The sequence below is a fragment of the Diceros bicornis genome, chromosome 30, assembly GCF_020826845.1.
Source record: "Diceros bicornis minor isolate mBicDic1 chromosome 30, mDicBic1.mat.cur, whole genome shotgun sequence".
Lineage (NCBI taxonomy): Eukaryota > Metazoa > Chordata > Mammalia > Perissodactyla > Rhinocerotidae > Diceros > Diceros bicornis.
The window spans coordinates 9,976,167-9,991,797 of NC_080769.1; the positions used below are offsets into that span (position 1 = coordinate 9,976,167).

At 42.3% G+C, this 15,631-nt stretch overlaps 1 protein-coding gene across 1 annotated transcript in view; it reads right to left on the reverse strand.

Annotated features, from left to right (window-relative positions):
• Nucleotides 1-715: 715 nt before the first annotated feature.
• Nucleotides 716-15,631, reverse strand: part of LOC131394416 (zinc finger protein 266-like) — a 29,668-nt gene continuing 14,752 nt past the window's right edge. Inside the window, 6 exon segments of the mRNA XM_058525780.1 lie at nucleotides 716-2,954; nucleotides 2,957-4,376; nucleotides 4,858-4,940; nucleotides 5,447-5,527; nucleotides 6,131-6,257; nucleotides 6,866-6,954. Of these exon segments, the coding sequence (XP_058381763.1) occupies nucleotides 2,788-2,954; nucleotides 2,957-4,376; nucleotides 4,858-4,940; nucleotides 5,447-5,527; nucleotides 6,131-6,257; nucleotides 6,866-6,898 (1,911 nt within the window). The 5' untranslated portion in view covers nucleotides 6,899-6,954 and the 3' untranslated portion in view covers nucleotides 716-2,787.

Here is a 15,631-nt window from a genome sequence, read left to right on the forward strand (position 1 = left end):
ACCAGAGGATGCAGGGACTGAGTCAACATCACTCCAACGATGGAAATTCTTTTCCTTCTGGAGACAAGTCACACAAGTTGTTTTGGAGGCTTCTGAAGAGGGAAGCTCAGTGGAAGATAAGATGCCACGCGCGCCCTTACAGCATTTCCCGATTAAAAGCTTTGCGGGGAACACAGCCCAAACTGGCTCTGGGACCTAGCGGTGCTGAGAGGCCCGCTGCCCCCGGGGAAGTGAGCGGCAAGCTCAAGGACTCTGTTAGCCGTCCCCTACACAGCCGGGACCAAACACGCCCGTTGACTCCTTCCTTCAACCTCCATATTCTCACCTTCCTGCAGGCCTCACCAAAGCAGGGCTAGGCCGGGCCGGACTACCACCAACATGCAAGTCTCCAAGACACTAGAAGCAGGCAGGAGAAAAGCCTGGATGAACAAGTCACACCACTTAAGCTCTCTGCCTGAGCTTGGAAGGGGGGGAGCTCTGAGGCTTAGGCTGTCAGCCAAGATGGACTACTTCAGACTGAGAAATTGTACTGAACTGCGTGGATGCGGATGGGCTGAGGTTGGCTTGGTCCGGGGTCTGGAGGCAGAAACATCCCAAGATACAGTTGAGTCTAGAATAGTGCTGTATGCTGGGCTACAGGTGGAGGGCGGGGCTCCCACCTGTACTCGAGGTACTCGAGGTACTGGAGGTGAGAATGTTCATCAAAAACGTTTCTACCTGCTTCAGCCCGCGTTCCCAGAACCTTTACAATGGTTCTCTTGTAATGACATGCCAGCCAATCCATGAAATAGTCTATTTCCTCCATTAAATCAATGCCTTCTTTAGATCTATTTCTCCTTTTTTATTTACATTGGACACCATGCTAAACTCTAATTATTGATTCCTTTGTGTTTTTAATGTAATGACATTTTCCATAAATCTTTTCAATTTTTTTTCAAATAAGTATTTATTCTAATTTTTAAAAACTTTTACCATATGGTCCAGGGCCTCCCATATTATGTTGTGAAATACCACCAATACCAGAAATTCTTCACTTAAGAATGGTTCGCAAGTTTCTCTGGTAACCATGTTTGCTGTGGGTTCCAGTGGGTGGCCACGGTGGAGTTAACACAGACCTTTTAAATCCTGATTTACTAACATTTTATCAAGAATTGTTTACAGATGTTATCAAATATATCTTATTCATCTATTGAGTTGATAGCTATTTTGCAAATATGCTTGACTTTTCTTGCACAGCACTTATTGAGGATGCTGTCACCAGGACTGCCAGCAGCAGAATGAGGCCAACATGCAGGAGTGACCTCAAACACTATCCACAAGGTCTTAGACTCAGGCAACTGTTCCAAATTCTGGTAGGACCAACAGATCTTTCAGACAATTAGGATTTCATCTAAGGCTAATCGATTTCCCATACACCACACACAAATGGGTAAGACTAATCTGCTGATCTTTGGTGTTGTTGCCAATAATTAAAGAGGCAACAGATGGACTAAATAACAATATCCACGCCCAATAGTTAACCACAACATGACATACTCCTCCACACATACAAACATGTAACACAAAGGTGCACAGAGAATTCTCCTTCAGGATTTATTGTTAAGCTTGATCTAGATTATCATACAGTGTTTTGATTAAGCCTCAAGAAAGTCTCATCAAGCAGATGCATGCCTGATGGCCATACTCGACATAACCCAAAGCTGTCTGAGCATCCAAACTATGTGAATTTGTATCACTGAAGCTGAAACAAGGCTGTGCTGGTCTGTCTGCACCCAAGGGTCACATTCAGGAACAGGCAGTGAGGATATCAAGCAGAGCAGATTATCAGGACCAGCTACATTCACATGAGTTTTTCTATTTTCACAGCCCATGGATAGAATGACAAACATAGAAGCAAGTCATATCACCAGTGACAGTTGTTTGACACAGATAAATGATATCACTGTTTTCCCAGGCTGTGGTGCTGGGACTGGTGTGAAAGAGACCATTCATTATTCTCAGCATCATCCTGTACGGCTTGAGGTTAAAGGTCCTCCCCAGGTGGCAGGGTTGTTGTTCATCCCCCAAAGTCATAAACTCAGGGTGTCTCACATTGGTAGGTATAATCTCACTTTTTCGCTACTCACCCCACACTTGACACTGATTTTTTATCTGAAAAGATCAGGTATGTGAAGGACAAGGTAATTTTTACAAAATTTACAGAGATGTATGTTACCCTGTGCCTTGGCTGGTGTGACTTACTGTAAATGAGTTCAGTGAGAACTCTCAGGCAGTCACTGACTTCACAAAGACCAAGTCAATCCAAGAAGAGAATCCAGGTGGTTAGAAGAGGATTAAGTATAAATCCTGTAGACCCACTTTTGATCAAGACTGGCCTATCAGCAGAAAGACATATCATCCGTAGGAATGTTCAGGGCCTAATCACAAATGCTTAGAATAGATCTATAGAACCACCAAGAATGCTATGCATCTCAGAAGACCCTAAGATTCACACTTAGGATAGCCTTTCCCATATTTTCTATATTCAGTTTCTCTTGACTGTGAATCACCCCATGTTTATTAAGGATGAGAAACAATCTAATGGAAAATGACAATGACTCTACATTTATGACATTCATAAAGTTTTTCTCCAAAGAGAGATCACAAGTGAACATTAGCAAAATAACAATTTTCCCACATATCTTACATCAGTTGGATTTCCTCTCCACTGTAAGATCTCTCATATAAGAAATATATATTTCAATGAGGAAACAGTGAAGGGCTTTCCATGTTTCTTAATAGTATGGCTCACTGTGAGTCATTACATGCTGGGTTGTGAGGAAATCCTGGCAGCTTTCCCTCATTCCTTACATTTGCAGAACATTTCTGCAGTGTGGCCTTTTCATGTCTTTGAGGTGAACTGGGACTACTGAGGGCTTGACAACATTCCATACATTGGTAGGATTTCTCTCCAGGTGAGTTCTTTCATGACGCCGGAAGGAATTGGGAAAACTGAAGGCTTTCCCACATTCCTTACATTTATAAGGTTTCTCTCCAGTGTGAGTACGCGCGTGAATGAAAATGTATGCAGAACTGCTAAATGCTTTCCCACATATATTACACTCAAAACACTTCTGTCCAGTATGAGTTCTAAAATGACTGTTAAGATCTGAGGAAAGAGCAAAGGCTTTTCCACATGTGGCACATTTAAAAGGTTTCTCTCTAGTGTGACTTTTTATATGTACAGTAAGGCCTGCAGAGTGAATGAAGGCTTTCCCACATTCCTTACATTCATAGGGTTTCTCTCCAGTGTGAGTTCGCATGTGACTGTTAAGGTGTGAAGATTGTTTAAAGCCTTTTCCACATTCTTTACATTCATAGGGTTTCTCTCCAGTGTGGGCTCGCATGTGAATGTTAAGTGGTCCAGAAGTTTTAAAGCCTTTTCCACATTCCTTACATACATAGGGTTTCTCTCCTGTATGAGTCCTAAAATGTCTCTTAAGATGTGAGGAAAGAGTAAAGGCTTTCCCACATGTGTCACATTTAAAAGGTTTCTCTCCAGTATGAGTTTTTATATGGTCAGTAAGGCCTGAGGATTGAGTAAAAGCTTTCCCACATTCCTTACATTCATAGGGTTTCTCTCCAGTGTGGGTTCGCATGTGAACTTTAAGGTACGAAGAATGTTTAAAGCCTTTTCCACATTCCTTACATTTGTAGGGTTCTATTCCAGCTTCAATTCTACTGTGAACATGAAGGTATGAAGAATTTCTAAAGCATTTTCCACATACCTCACATAGAAAGGGCTTCTCTCCAGCGTGAATTTTTATATGTTCAGTATATTCAAAAGACTTAATAAAGGCCTTCCCACATTCCTTACATTTAAAGGGTTTTCTTCCAGTGTGAACTTGGACATGTGTGTAAAGGTATGTGGACTGTTCAAAGGATTTTCTGCATTCCTTACATTCGTAATGACTGTTAGCAGTGTGAGTTTGTACATGCACACCAAGGCTTCCGGAGTGAATAAAACATCTCGAACACTCCTTCCATTCATAGAGTTTTTCTCCATTGTGACTTCTCATTGGTGCCTGAAGGTAAGACTGATTAACAAAGGCTTTCCCACTGTCACTGCATTCCAAGGATTTCTCTTGCATGCTAGTTTTCCAGTACACAATATCTGGAATCAGGCTGATCTTTTTTCCCCAATGATTAAACATGGAAAATTTCTCCCTAGTAGAGGTTTTCTTGTGTAGGGTAAGCAAGCTTTTTCCATATTGATTATCCTCATAAGTGTTCCCTCCATTTTGAGTACTCTTCTGGGTCTTAAGACATGAATGTTCACTGAAGACTTTCCCACAGTGCTCACAATCATAGAGTTCCCACCCATTGTGGATTCTCTCCTGTTGAAGAATGAAGAATGATGAGTCAAAGATTTCTCAGACTCACTATGTGATCCCACCCATCTGAAAACAGAAACATCATTACAATGATGATTACCATTTCCAGTACATTCATACACTTCCTACCCTGTTGATTTATTTCAAGTTGAATGATGGAATCCTTCTGCCACAATGACATGCCATCTATTCTTATCTTAAAAGATTCTCATACAGTTTCATGGGATTCTTTTAAAATGTCAATATCTAGTTACATAAGTTGAAATGAGTCCTTGTAGGGATTCTGAAGCAATAACTTTCAAGCTAAGTTTAGGATATCCCCCAATTGAACACAGTCAGAATATCTTTCCAAACATCGCTCTCTATTGAGCAAATGCCACTTATCTCAAATATTGATCAGTGTGCTCATGTTCTATCTAATGATGTCAGTCTTTGCTGAATGTGGAAAATAAGAAATATCTCTTTTTTAACTTACTGATCTTACCATTTCTAGCCTATTGGCTGTTTTTTCACCAAAAATATCCTGCTGAGTTGTTGAGTCTCTGGTTTTAAGTTGCAATTTGCATTCTAAAATAAAAAAGAGTAACAAATGTAGGAATTCACAGAAAGAAAGGAGTTAAAAACAATAAGGATCATTTGTATTATTTCCAAATTAAACATATTACAAAAAAAGGGCAAGAGAGATTTGAGAAGTTTGGCTATGTCAGAAACTTTGCAATGATAAAGATGTACAGTCAAAATTCAAGAGTTGATTAAAGTGATTCTATGAAAATTAAATATGATGGGGAAAAGAGACAGAATACTGTCAGGGAAAGAAAGTAGGAAAGTTCTAGACAAAGGGCATATGTCAAAATGATAAAGTTAAAAAGAAACAGAACAAGTCATTCTGTGACATAATAGGAAATTGTGAGGAAATGTAAAGTAAGAATGTGTAAGAAGTTGAAGATATTCCAAAGCTTCAGAGTCCAATGACCTCAGCCTTCTGAGAGAAAGCACATATTAAAGTTTCCTCATTATAATTCCAAATATACTGAAACTTTCATTGACCAGGAAAGTTCTTCAGAATCATTCACCTTGGAAGACTCCACTCTCCACTATGCTCAAATCTTCTTCTTCCAACTGAGAGATCAGATTGGGTTTGAACAACTGATACCCTGTTTATCGGGAAAAATGTATTAATAGAAAAGGCCCAGCAAAAGATGAGAAACTTTCCCACAAATCAGCTCCTATATTTCTAATGAATGTAGTAAAATTATTTCAAAAGAGATAAAGCAGCAAATATCCCCTCTTTCTGTGCATCAAAGAGATTAGTTATGTCTGGCTGCTGAAACTCCTGTTCAGATATATATATACACATTACAAAGCACTGAGACTTTTGTTGAAATAGAAAATAAAATAAGTGCAAAAGAGATGTTCATTCTTATGGAGAAACACTGCACCAGTCAAACTTCATTATCCACTGGAATCATGTCCAGTATTTTCATTAGAACAGAAACGTCTGATCCCAATCCATAAGTTGATTCACTATGTTAAAGGTAGAGTCTGAGAATGCACATTTCAAGAGAGTCATAGGGATGGTGTTAGTCTTAGAACCACATTTTTACAGAAACCACACTGGATTAAAACCCATTAGTGTAGATAGAGACTAGTGTCTCTTAGTCTCCATCGTGTTCAGACTTATCACCGATATTGGAAAATAGTAAATACATCACATATATATGTGCTATAAGACACTACAGGAATGATGGCAACCATACCTACTGTGGTCAGGTTCTTGTAGTTCTCCAACATCACATCTCTGTATAGACTTTTCTGAGTTGGGTCCAGTAAACTCCACTCCTCTTGGGTGAAGTTCACAGCCACATCAGCAAAGGTAACTGAGTCCTAAACCATCACACACAAGCTCGTTTCAGTAAACTAACATCTCCACCAGCGTTCACTGGGGAATGAAGAGGGAGACTCAATGGCAACAGAGGGTTTTGAGGTCTCTCATCATCTCCCCCAGGGTGGAATGCTCCTAGGTACTCTTCTCTCTGTCTACACTCACCCACAGTTGATATTCTCCAATTATGGCTTTAATGGAACCTCTAACACATGAACTTACCTCACAAGAACTAGACTAAAAGCTCTTCTCATCTTATTTCCCTCTTGTAGCATGGTTCTAAGCAAATTGGAGACACTTGGAAAAGCTGATGAATGAATAAATTCTTTGAGAAATGCACACATTCATCTTCATTACCATGTCAGAGCATGTAGCAAAATAGAAAATATGCAGTCACCATCGTAAAAGACAATATTAGAAGGTAATGAAATACTGAGATTATTCACAGGAACCAATATGAGAGGCTTCTCTTCACAAGAGAATTCAAGAGGGACTCAGTCCTTGAGTGGCTTTATTTCTTTCAGAAACTCAGGCAACAGGTCTACCTTAAGGAAATTTATGTAACTGGTGGATGTCATATGTCATTTTGTAGGATACACTTTCTAATTACCTGAGAAAAATTTGTCAGACAGTCAGTTACCATCTTTTCTGCCTCTGTCTTTTCCTCAGGAAGGCAGAAAGGGTCCTTAGAAAGAAGACCTAGGAGAAAAGAAAGAAGGCATGAGGACCCAGAGATGATCATAATTCCCATATTCACTGGCCTGGAAATCATTCTGCAACTGCTAATCACATATCATTGATTAACCTATAATGTAACCAGGCTATTATACAAAGGCTACAGGGACATGTTTTAACATGTTTCAGCAGGTTCTCAAATCTGACATGAAACTTTGCTGACAATGGAATGAATTATTTTTCAGGAACCAAAAAGGGACGAAGAGGCTGCCTGAGACCAAAACTCATTGTTAAGGCAGGAAAGAACATCGGGCCCTGCAGGCAGAACAGAAGATAAGTCTGGAGAATGGATTCTAGAAATAGCCTGACCCCCTCCCTATTCTTCCCTCCTCCTCATATAAGTGCCTCAAGATTTAGTGCTTGCTTAAGATGGTCTTTGGGACATGAGTCCACCATCTTCCGATTTTGCTAGCTAACTGAATAAATACCTTTCTCAACCATTGACTCATCTCACAATTGACTGGCATCAGGTTGTGGCGAGCAGAACAAGCCCTTACTCGGTTACAATTTTTGGCGACCACAAAGGGACTAGACTGCCAATGGCTAGTGGACTCTGGGGAAAATCTCAGGACACTCCCAGCAGCTGCTGGGATTTCAATTTCTCCCAGGGACTGTCCTTTGAGTTTCCTCGATTGCCGACTACCTTCAACACCTTCTTGGTGGACAAAGAAATGGACAAGCATCTGTGAGTTGACAAACTCATATCTAGAGTAGGGCAAAACACTTCGGAGTGCATTTCCAAGAACTTCCCTTCCTGTCAGGAGGCCCAAGCTGTCTTGGATCTATCTGTTCCTAGGCACTGTTTTTGTAGAGAGAATAGTTGTAGGACTACCTGGAATATCTGGTGGACTGGTCTCTGTTAACTAGTGTGTATGTGTATCTGTGTTGTGAGTATGGGTGCTGTGGTATCTGTGCCCAAGAAAAGTCCCCTGGGTCTAATACTGACCAGATGGACAGATTTTAGTTATGAACCAATGTCAAAGAAAAAGATGGTTTTTATTATAGTAATGCTTGGACTCAGTACTCTCTAGGTTCTGGGGAGAAATAGCCAACAAATGTGTCACTGAATCATTATACTATATTGCAATTGGAGCTCTTTTGCAAAAAGGTAGGAAAAGATGATGAAATCCTGTATGTACAAGCTTTCATGTCATTATATCAGGATGAAGAAAAGTAGGGAAGAGATTATTTAATGGTGCAAAGACCACCCAACCCCATGTTATACAAGCGACAAAAGGATGAAGAGAATTTGATTATTTTACAAACCCTAAATACCGTGGCAGCAGTCCTGGTGGCACGCTCTCTTCTGGAGTCACCAGCCACCCAGGGAGGAATGCCTGACATGGGACCAGGACTGGGAGAGGGGTTTCCCCTTCCTGGACCAGACAAGGGACACAATTTGGCCAAGGAGCAGCTGTCAGAGCAGGGCAATTTCCACTCCACCAATATCCCACAAGGGTAAATGCCCAGGGCTAACGGGCAGGATTCGTATGGATGCACAACTCCCTCACCTCTGACTTGTTTAATGGGAAGAAGAATAATCTGCCCTATAGGAAGGCTCCACAGAGAATGACTGAGTTATTTGTGCTACTCAGCACCCCTCCAGGGCAGATGTTCATATCTTGATGAATATATTCCTCACCAGAGATGAAAAAGAATGGTAATTGATAAAGCAAGGGAGGAAGCACACTGGCTCCATCTAGCAGATCCACTGGAACCCCAGAGGCAAATGCCGCTGTTCCTATTGCTGAGCTGGCCTGGGCTCCTAATGATGCCACAGGGAGACTCAGACTAGAACATTATAAGAGGCGCATTCTAACCAGATTAAAAGTGGGAGTCCCTAAACAGAAAAGTGTAAACCAGGTACAGAGACCCAACAAAAACCCGATGAAGATCCTCCTGAATTTCTAGAAAGGCTCTACCAAGCCTCTAGGTGATATATAGATAAAGAGCCAGAAGCCCCTGAAAAATCTTAGGATGGTAAATACGACCTTCATAGGACAGAGTGCCCCAGACATTAGAAAGAAGCTGCAGAAACTAGATGGGGCATTAGGTATGAATCCTTCTCAGTTGGTAGACACTGCCTTTAAGGTATACAACAACAAGGAACTTTAGACAAAGCAGGAAGATGCAAGGAGAAATACCACTTTTCTGGCAGCTGCTCTGGGCAGACAGAAACAAATCATACCAGAGGAAGCTCAAGCCAACTGAAGGGAGGTAAAAATAAATTTTCTTTCACGAAAAAATCAATGTGCCTATTGCAAGGTGGAGGCACATAGGAAAAAGGAATGCCCAAAGAAAGATAAAGGAAGTGTTGATGGGAAGAGAGGGGAAGCTACTCAGATGGTCAATAGAGAAGAATGCTCTGATGAGGACAGAAGGTGCCTGGGGATTCTTTTGGACATAAAATATTCGATCCGAATTTCCCCACAGGAGCTCAGGTACAACTGACAGTGGGGAATAAGTTGGTTCATTTTTTGGTGGATACTGGAGCCACATATTCAGTCCTAAATACCAAATTACACAAAAGACATTGAACTCAACTCCAGTCACAGGGGTCTCTGGCCATGTCCAAAATTGTGTGATCTTGCAGCCACTAGAAGGCCACATAGACCTAATTTTAAACACAGTTTCCTGTACATTGCAGAATGCCCTACCCCACTGTTGGCCGGAGACTTGCTTTGCAAACTGAATGCCCAAATAGCCTTTGCCTCAGGACAACTCAATATGCAAGTGCCTCCAGAACAGTCCCTGAGCTTGCAGATGGCTTTGCTGGGGGCCAAGGAACCAGAACCAGAACTGTTGCCACCTGAAATCTACAAGCAGCTAACGCCCAATGTATGGACAAACAGGACCCCAGGGAAAGCAAAGAATGCCCAACCAGTACGGATAACCTTAAAGGAAAAGAAAATAAAGCCCAGCATGAAACAATATCTTCTACAACAGGAGGCTCAAAAGGGCATACAGACTATTTTCAAAAGTTCTTGGAGGCAGGATGAATCAGATCCGTCTACCTCCATATAACGCCCCTATTCTCCGCATCAAGAAGCCAAATTCTAATGAATATCATTTCGTTCAAGATCTGCATGCATAAATGAGGTGGTTTAAGACTTACACCCTGTGGTGCCTAGCCCCTACACCACATTGACAAATATACTGGGCGAATATGGTGGGTTCTCAGTCTTGGACTTAAAGGATGCATTTTTCTGCATACCGTTGGCAGAGGAAGCCCAACAATTGCTTGTTTTCAAATGGCGTGATCCAGATACTCAGACAACTCAACAATATTGTTGGCCAGTCCTCACCCAGGGGTTTAAAAATTCTCCCACTTTATTTGGGGAAGCCCTGGCCAGAGACCTCCTCCATCTGAAACTACAAGAGGGGCTATTATTACAATATGTGGATGACTTGCTGATAGCAAGCCCCAATTATGGACATTTGGCCAACACTTTAAATTACCTAGGAGACTTTAAATTAGACTTTAAATTACCTAGGAGAATGTGGATATAAGGTCTCTCAAAAGAAAGCCCAAATCTGTAAGCAGAGAGTCACATACCTGGGATTTACAATATCCAAAGGCTAAAGAGAATTATTACCAGATCCAAAAAAGGCCAAAGCATGTTTAGGTCCTCCCAAAACCCATCGACAACTGTAAGGGTTTTGGGGAATGGCAGGCTTCTGTCAGATTTGGATCCCTAATTATAAACTCATAGTGAAACCCCCCTACGAGGCTCTGAAGGGTCTGGACTCAGAACCCTCAGATTGGACTAAAGAGGGCCAGCAGGCATCTGACACCATTAAGGCTAAGCTGACTTCAGCCCCAGCCTTAGGACTGCTAGACCTGGAGAAATCCTTTAGCCTTTGTGTATATGAGAGACAGGGAATAAGTCTGGGAATATTGACTCAAAGGTTGGGAACAACCTCTAGGTTGGTGGCCTACTTTTCAAAACAGTTGAATCAGATGGTGAAGGGCCAGCCCTCTGGCCTCTGGGCAGTGGCAGCCACATGAGATATTCTTCAAGAGGCAGAAAAAGTTACTCTAGGCCAGCCCACCACAGTGTATGTAGCCCATCATGTCCCCACATTACTGGAACAGAAAGAAGGATAGTGGCTCCCCTCAGGAAGGATGAGCAAATACCAAGCTACCCTCCTGGACAACCCAAACATCAGGTTACAAGTCACCTCAGCTCTAAATCCAGCCATCTTGCTCCCCAATGAAACCTCAGAAGCATTAGAACATGACTACTTGTAGGTTACTGAGACAGGTTATTCCAGCTGGCCAGATTTAAATGACCATCCACTGGAGAAACCCAACATGGACCTCTTCAGGGATGGTAGTACTTCATGGACCAAGCTAGGAGATGCCCTGGGCACACGGCTGTCACTTTGCAGGAAACCCTAGAGGGCAAGGCATTACCCCCTGGGACTTCAGCTCAAAAGGCTGAAATCATCGCCCTCACCAGAGCTTTACTCTTGGCATGAGGGAAGAAAGTAAATGTCTATACAGATTCACAGTATGAATTTTCAGTAGTACATGCCCACAGGGTAATTTGGAAAGAAAGAAGTTTCTTAACAGACAAGAAAGAAATTAAACATGGTCCAGAGATATTGCAATTGTTAGAAGCTATCAATGAGCCCTCCCAGGTAGCCATCATACATTGCCCTGGCCATCAAAAGGGAGAAACTCCTACAGCCAGGGGCAACCGACTGGCTGACCAAGCAACCAAAAGGACAGCTAAGACAGAGACTCCCACCATGATGGGCCCACTACTGACACAGATGGCTCTATCTGGGTACCAGCCAAAACAGTCAGAGAAAGACTTGGACTGGGGAAAAGAACAGGGGGTACAATGTTGAACAGAGAGTGGGTTGGAGAAGTGATACCCATGGAATAATTCTGATCCCAGAGGCCCTTTTGTACTCCATCTTAAAACATGTACATGAAAGTACTCATTATGGAAGGGCTGCTACCCTACAGTAGGTCCATCTGTGTGTGTATAGAAGTACACCACAGGGTCTCATTTACAGAAAATGATACAACAGGTGACCAAGAAAGGCATGGTCTGTGCAAAAAATAACTCCAAGACGTTCCCAGAACCCACTCATATGGGAATCCAACATAAAGGGGACTGGCCTACTGAAGACTGGCAAACAGACTTCACTCAGATGCCACGAGTAACTGGAACTTCAGGTATTTACTAGAGTGTGTGGACACTTTTTTCTGGTTGGGTAGAAGCTTTTCCCACTCAATCGCAGTCTACCTCCTACTAAAAGAAATTATTCCTAGACTTGGCCTGCCCAGCAGTCTGTAGAGTGACAATGCACCTGCCTTTGTGTCTCAGGTCACCCAACAAGTATCTAAAGCACTGGCTATCAAATGGACACTCCACTCGACCTGCAGACCTCAATCGATGGGAAAAACAGCAAGGATGAACCACACCTTAAAAAGGAGCATTGCTAGATCTGCCAGGAAACACAATTAACTTGGGATAAGCCGCTGCCCCTTGCCCTGCTGCAAATCAGAGTAGGCCCCCAAAGCAGGCTTCAGTTAAGCCCTTATGAAATTCTTAACGGTTGACAATTTCAGGCCTGCTCCTTTGGGAAAGGCTCCCCAGAAACCTTAAGGGACGTAATGACCACCAACTATATGAAGTCTCTGAGCTCTGTATTAACCTCTGTTCATGAGTTTGCCTCCAACAGGTCAGTCTACTTGTCTGATGACCCCTTACACTCCTTCCGACTGGGTGACCGAGTCCTGCTGAAGACCTGAAGAGAACAAGGCCCCGACATCCAGTTATCTGCCAGATGGATGGGCCCTTTTGATGTCCTTCTCACCACGCACTCCTCTGTAAAACTCGCCAGAGTAAAGCCGTGGATACATCACACCCAGATAAAGGCAGCCTCTTCCGATTTGGAACCTGGGCCAGGAAGCCCACAATGGTGGAAGTGGGAGCCTCTACAAGATCTCAGATATGTATTCAAAAAATGCTCTTGAGCTGTTGCAATTGCTTCCCCTGCTTCTGCCACCCACTAGGGAATGGCAAGACAATGCTCTAGTGAGAATGTCTCAGGTCACTGCATCGGCTACTAAGGTGACAAACTGCTTTTTGTCATCCAAAGCTCCGCTCTATCCATGATCAGGGGGATCCCCTGGTGCATCCTGCTTATAATTTTTCAGGTATTCCTCCTTACCAACTCCATACCTCAGTCATGTTCCTCGCGTAGTCTATAGGGTGTGTTTAGCCTGCTTCTCTTTTGGGACTCAAAACCTCCCTTGTTTATCCATTCCCATTGAAACTAATAGGGAAGAGACTCTAGTTATAACGAAGGTGCCAGAGGGAAAAGGACTCTCTATCTGTAGTAATAAAACCATCATTTTTCCTTTAGCCATGGACAAAGATGAGTCTTCCCATGACCTAACCTGGCTACAAAGCATATGGCCTTACCTATTGGTGGTACCAATCATATAATGGGCTGCGCCCCCAATCGATACGTTTTTGTTTTTGTGTGCAGTCATAAAGGGATTCTCTGGGCATATAAATGCCTTTATAATAAAATGGATTCCAGACAGTGCCTTCTAGGTTCCTTAATAGCATCCCTTACCTTACATCCTGTTAATGAAACCAAACATTGGACCAGTTCCTTAAAACTATTCTCTGGGGTGAGCTGAGACCGCCCAGGAGGCATCCTCAATGGGGATGCCTCCTTTCTTGGTTACACATTGCCTCCCTGGTGGGCGCAGTTGCACACCAACATGTACTGAGAAATCTTTCCTGCTTGCTGGTGATCACTGCTAATGAAACTGCCCATGCTCTAGCAAATCTACAAATCTCTCTTTGACTCTCTTGCACACGTGGTTTTAGATAATAGAATCGTCTTAGACTATTTACCGGCTGAACAAGGAGGGTTATGTATGGTGGCCAATACCTCATGTTGTGCTTATATTAATAACTCCTAAATAAAATCAGGGAACAAGCTATCTAGCTACAGCAAACTTAGATCATCGTACTCCATTCTTGTCTGGGATAAACGACTGGTTTACTAACTTATTTCCCTGGATTCCCTCAGGTAACCGCTCAGTACAGGACGACCTCCTAAAGGGTGGACTAGTTCTGCCTGTATTACTAATTTTGACATATGCTGCTGTACAGCTCTGTCTAATGTGTATTACCAGATGTACTTCCTCCTTGTCAAAAGTGGGTACTAAGCAGTTCCCATTAAGGTGTCCAAGACACTTTCCAAAGGATACCCGAGAGTACTTTAAGAAACAGGTAAAATGTTTTCACTCTGACTCCCCTGTGATGCCCTAAGCCAGCAGGAAGTAACCAGACAGACTCCAACGGCCCTATTCCCAAAACCATCATATGACTATGATGAGTGTGGAACTGTAACTGCTAATCACATATTGCTGATCATTAACCTATAATGTAACCAGGCTATTATAGAAAGGCTACAGGGACATGTTTAAACATGTTTCAGCAGGTTCCCAAATATGACATGAAACTTTGCTGACACTGGAATGAATTATTTCTCAGGAACCAAAAAGGGATGAAGAGGCTGCCCAAGACCTAAACCCACTGTTAAGGAAGGAAATAGTGTCAGACCCTGTGGGCAGAAGAGAAGACGAGAAGTCTGGAGAAGAGATGCCAGAAAAAGCCCGACCCCCTCCCTATTCTTCCCTCCTCTCCATACAAGTGCCTCAAGATTTAGTGCTTGCTTAAGATGGTCTTTGGGACATGAGTCCACCATCTTCCGATTCTGTTAGATAACTGAATAAATCCCTTTGTTGACCACAGACTCGTCTTGCAATTGACTGGCATCAGGTTGTGGCTAGCAGAACCCCTTGCTCAGTTACAATTTCATTCTAGCTTGAGATTTCAAAATATCCCTGCATACTCAAGCAATCTCACACAAATACACACTACTGCCATCAAATGACAGAGGAGTCCTATCTCACCTGGAGCCACCAAAGGGGATTGTGAGCCATGCTGCCCATCAGGAAAGGCATAATGGTTTCATTTTACATGGAAGGAAATTTAAGCCCCAAAGAATGTGGCTCTTCATTTTTCAAGGCAATAGACCTGATGAATGAGATCATGCAGCAACTCTACCTAACTCTACCAACTGTATATTGTGCAGGGAGAACCTAAAAGCTAAAATAGTATAATCTATTACAAGAGTATCAGTAATATCAATTGCCATTTACTGATGAACATCTGTGCCAGATGTCTCACCAGGAGTTTATAGCCCATTTATACATTTGGAACAACTTCAATATTTGCATCTAGTCTTTCAACTCTAAATTATGTATGATCTAAATACAATTCAAGTATATTTAATAAAAACAGTGTTCACTGAATTTAGAACACTTTGAATATAGATAATAAAGTAAAATATCTCATTTAAAAAAAAATTGATTAGAAGTGTAAGTAACTATTTTCATTATATACATGACCCGCACATTCTACAGGACGGCACTGGCTGAGACTGCTCCTGGGCATATGAAGGGAGGAAAAATGAAATACTTTATTAGGCCAACACTCTTGAGCTTCCCTTGATGAACGTTAGAGGAGTCTGAAGCTCTAGGCCTCCTTTTAAGTTCTTATCGCTGCCTTATTCCTTTATTCTTTCAGTAAATAAT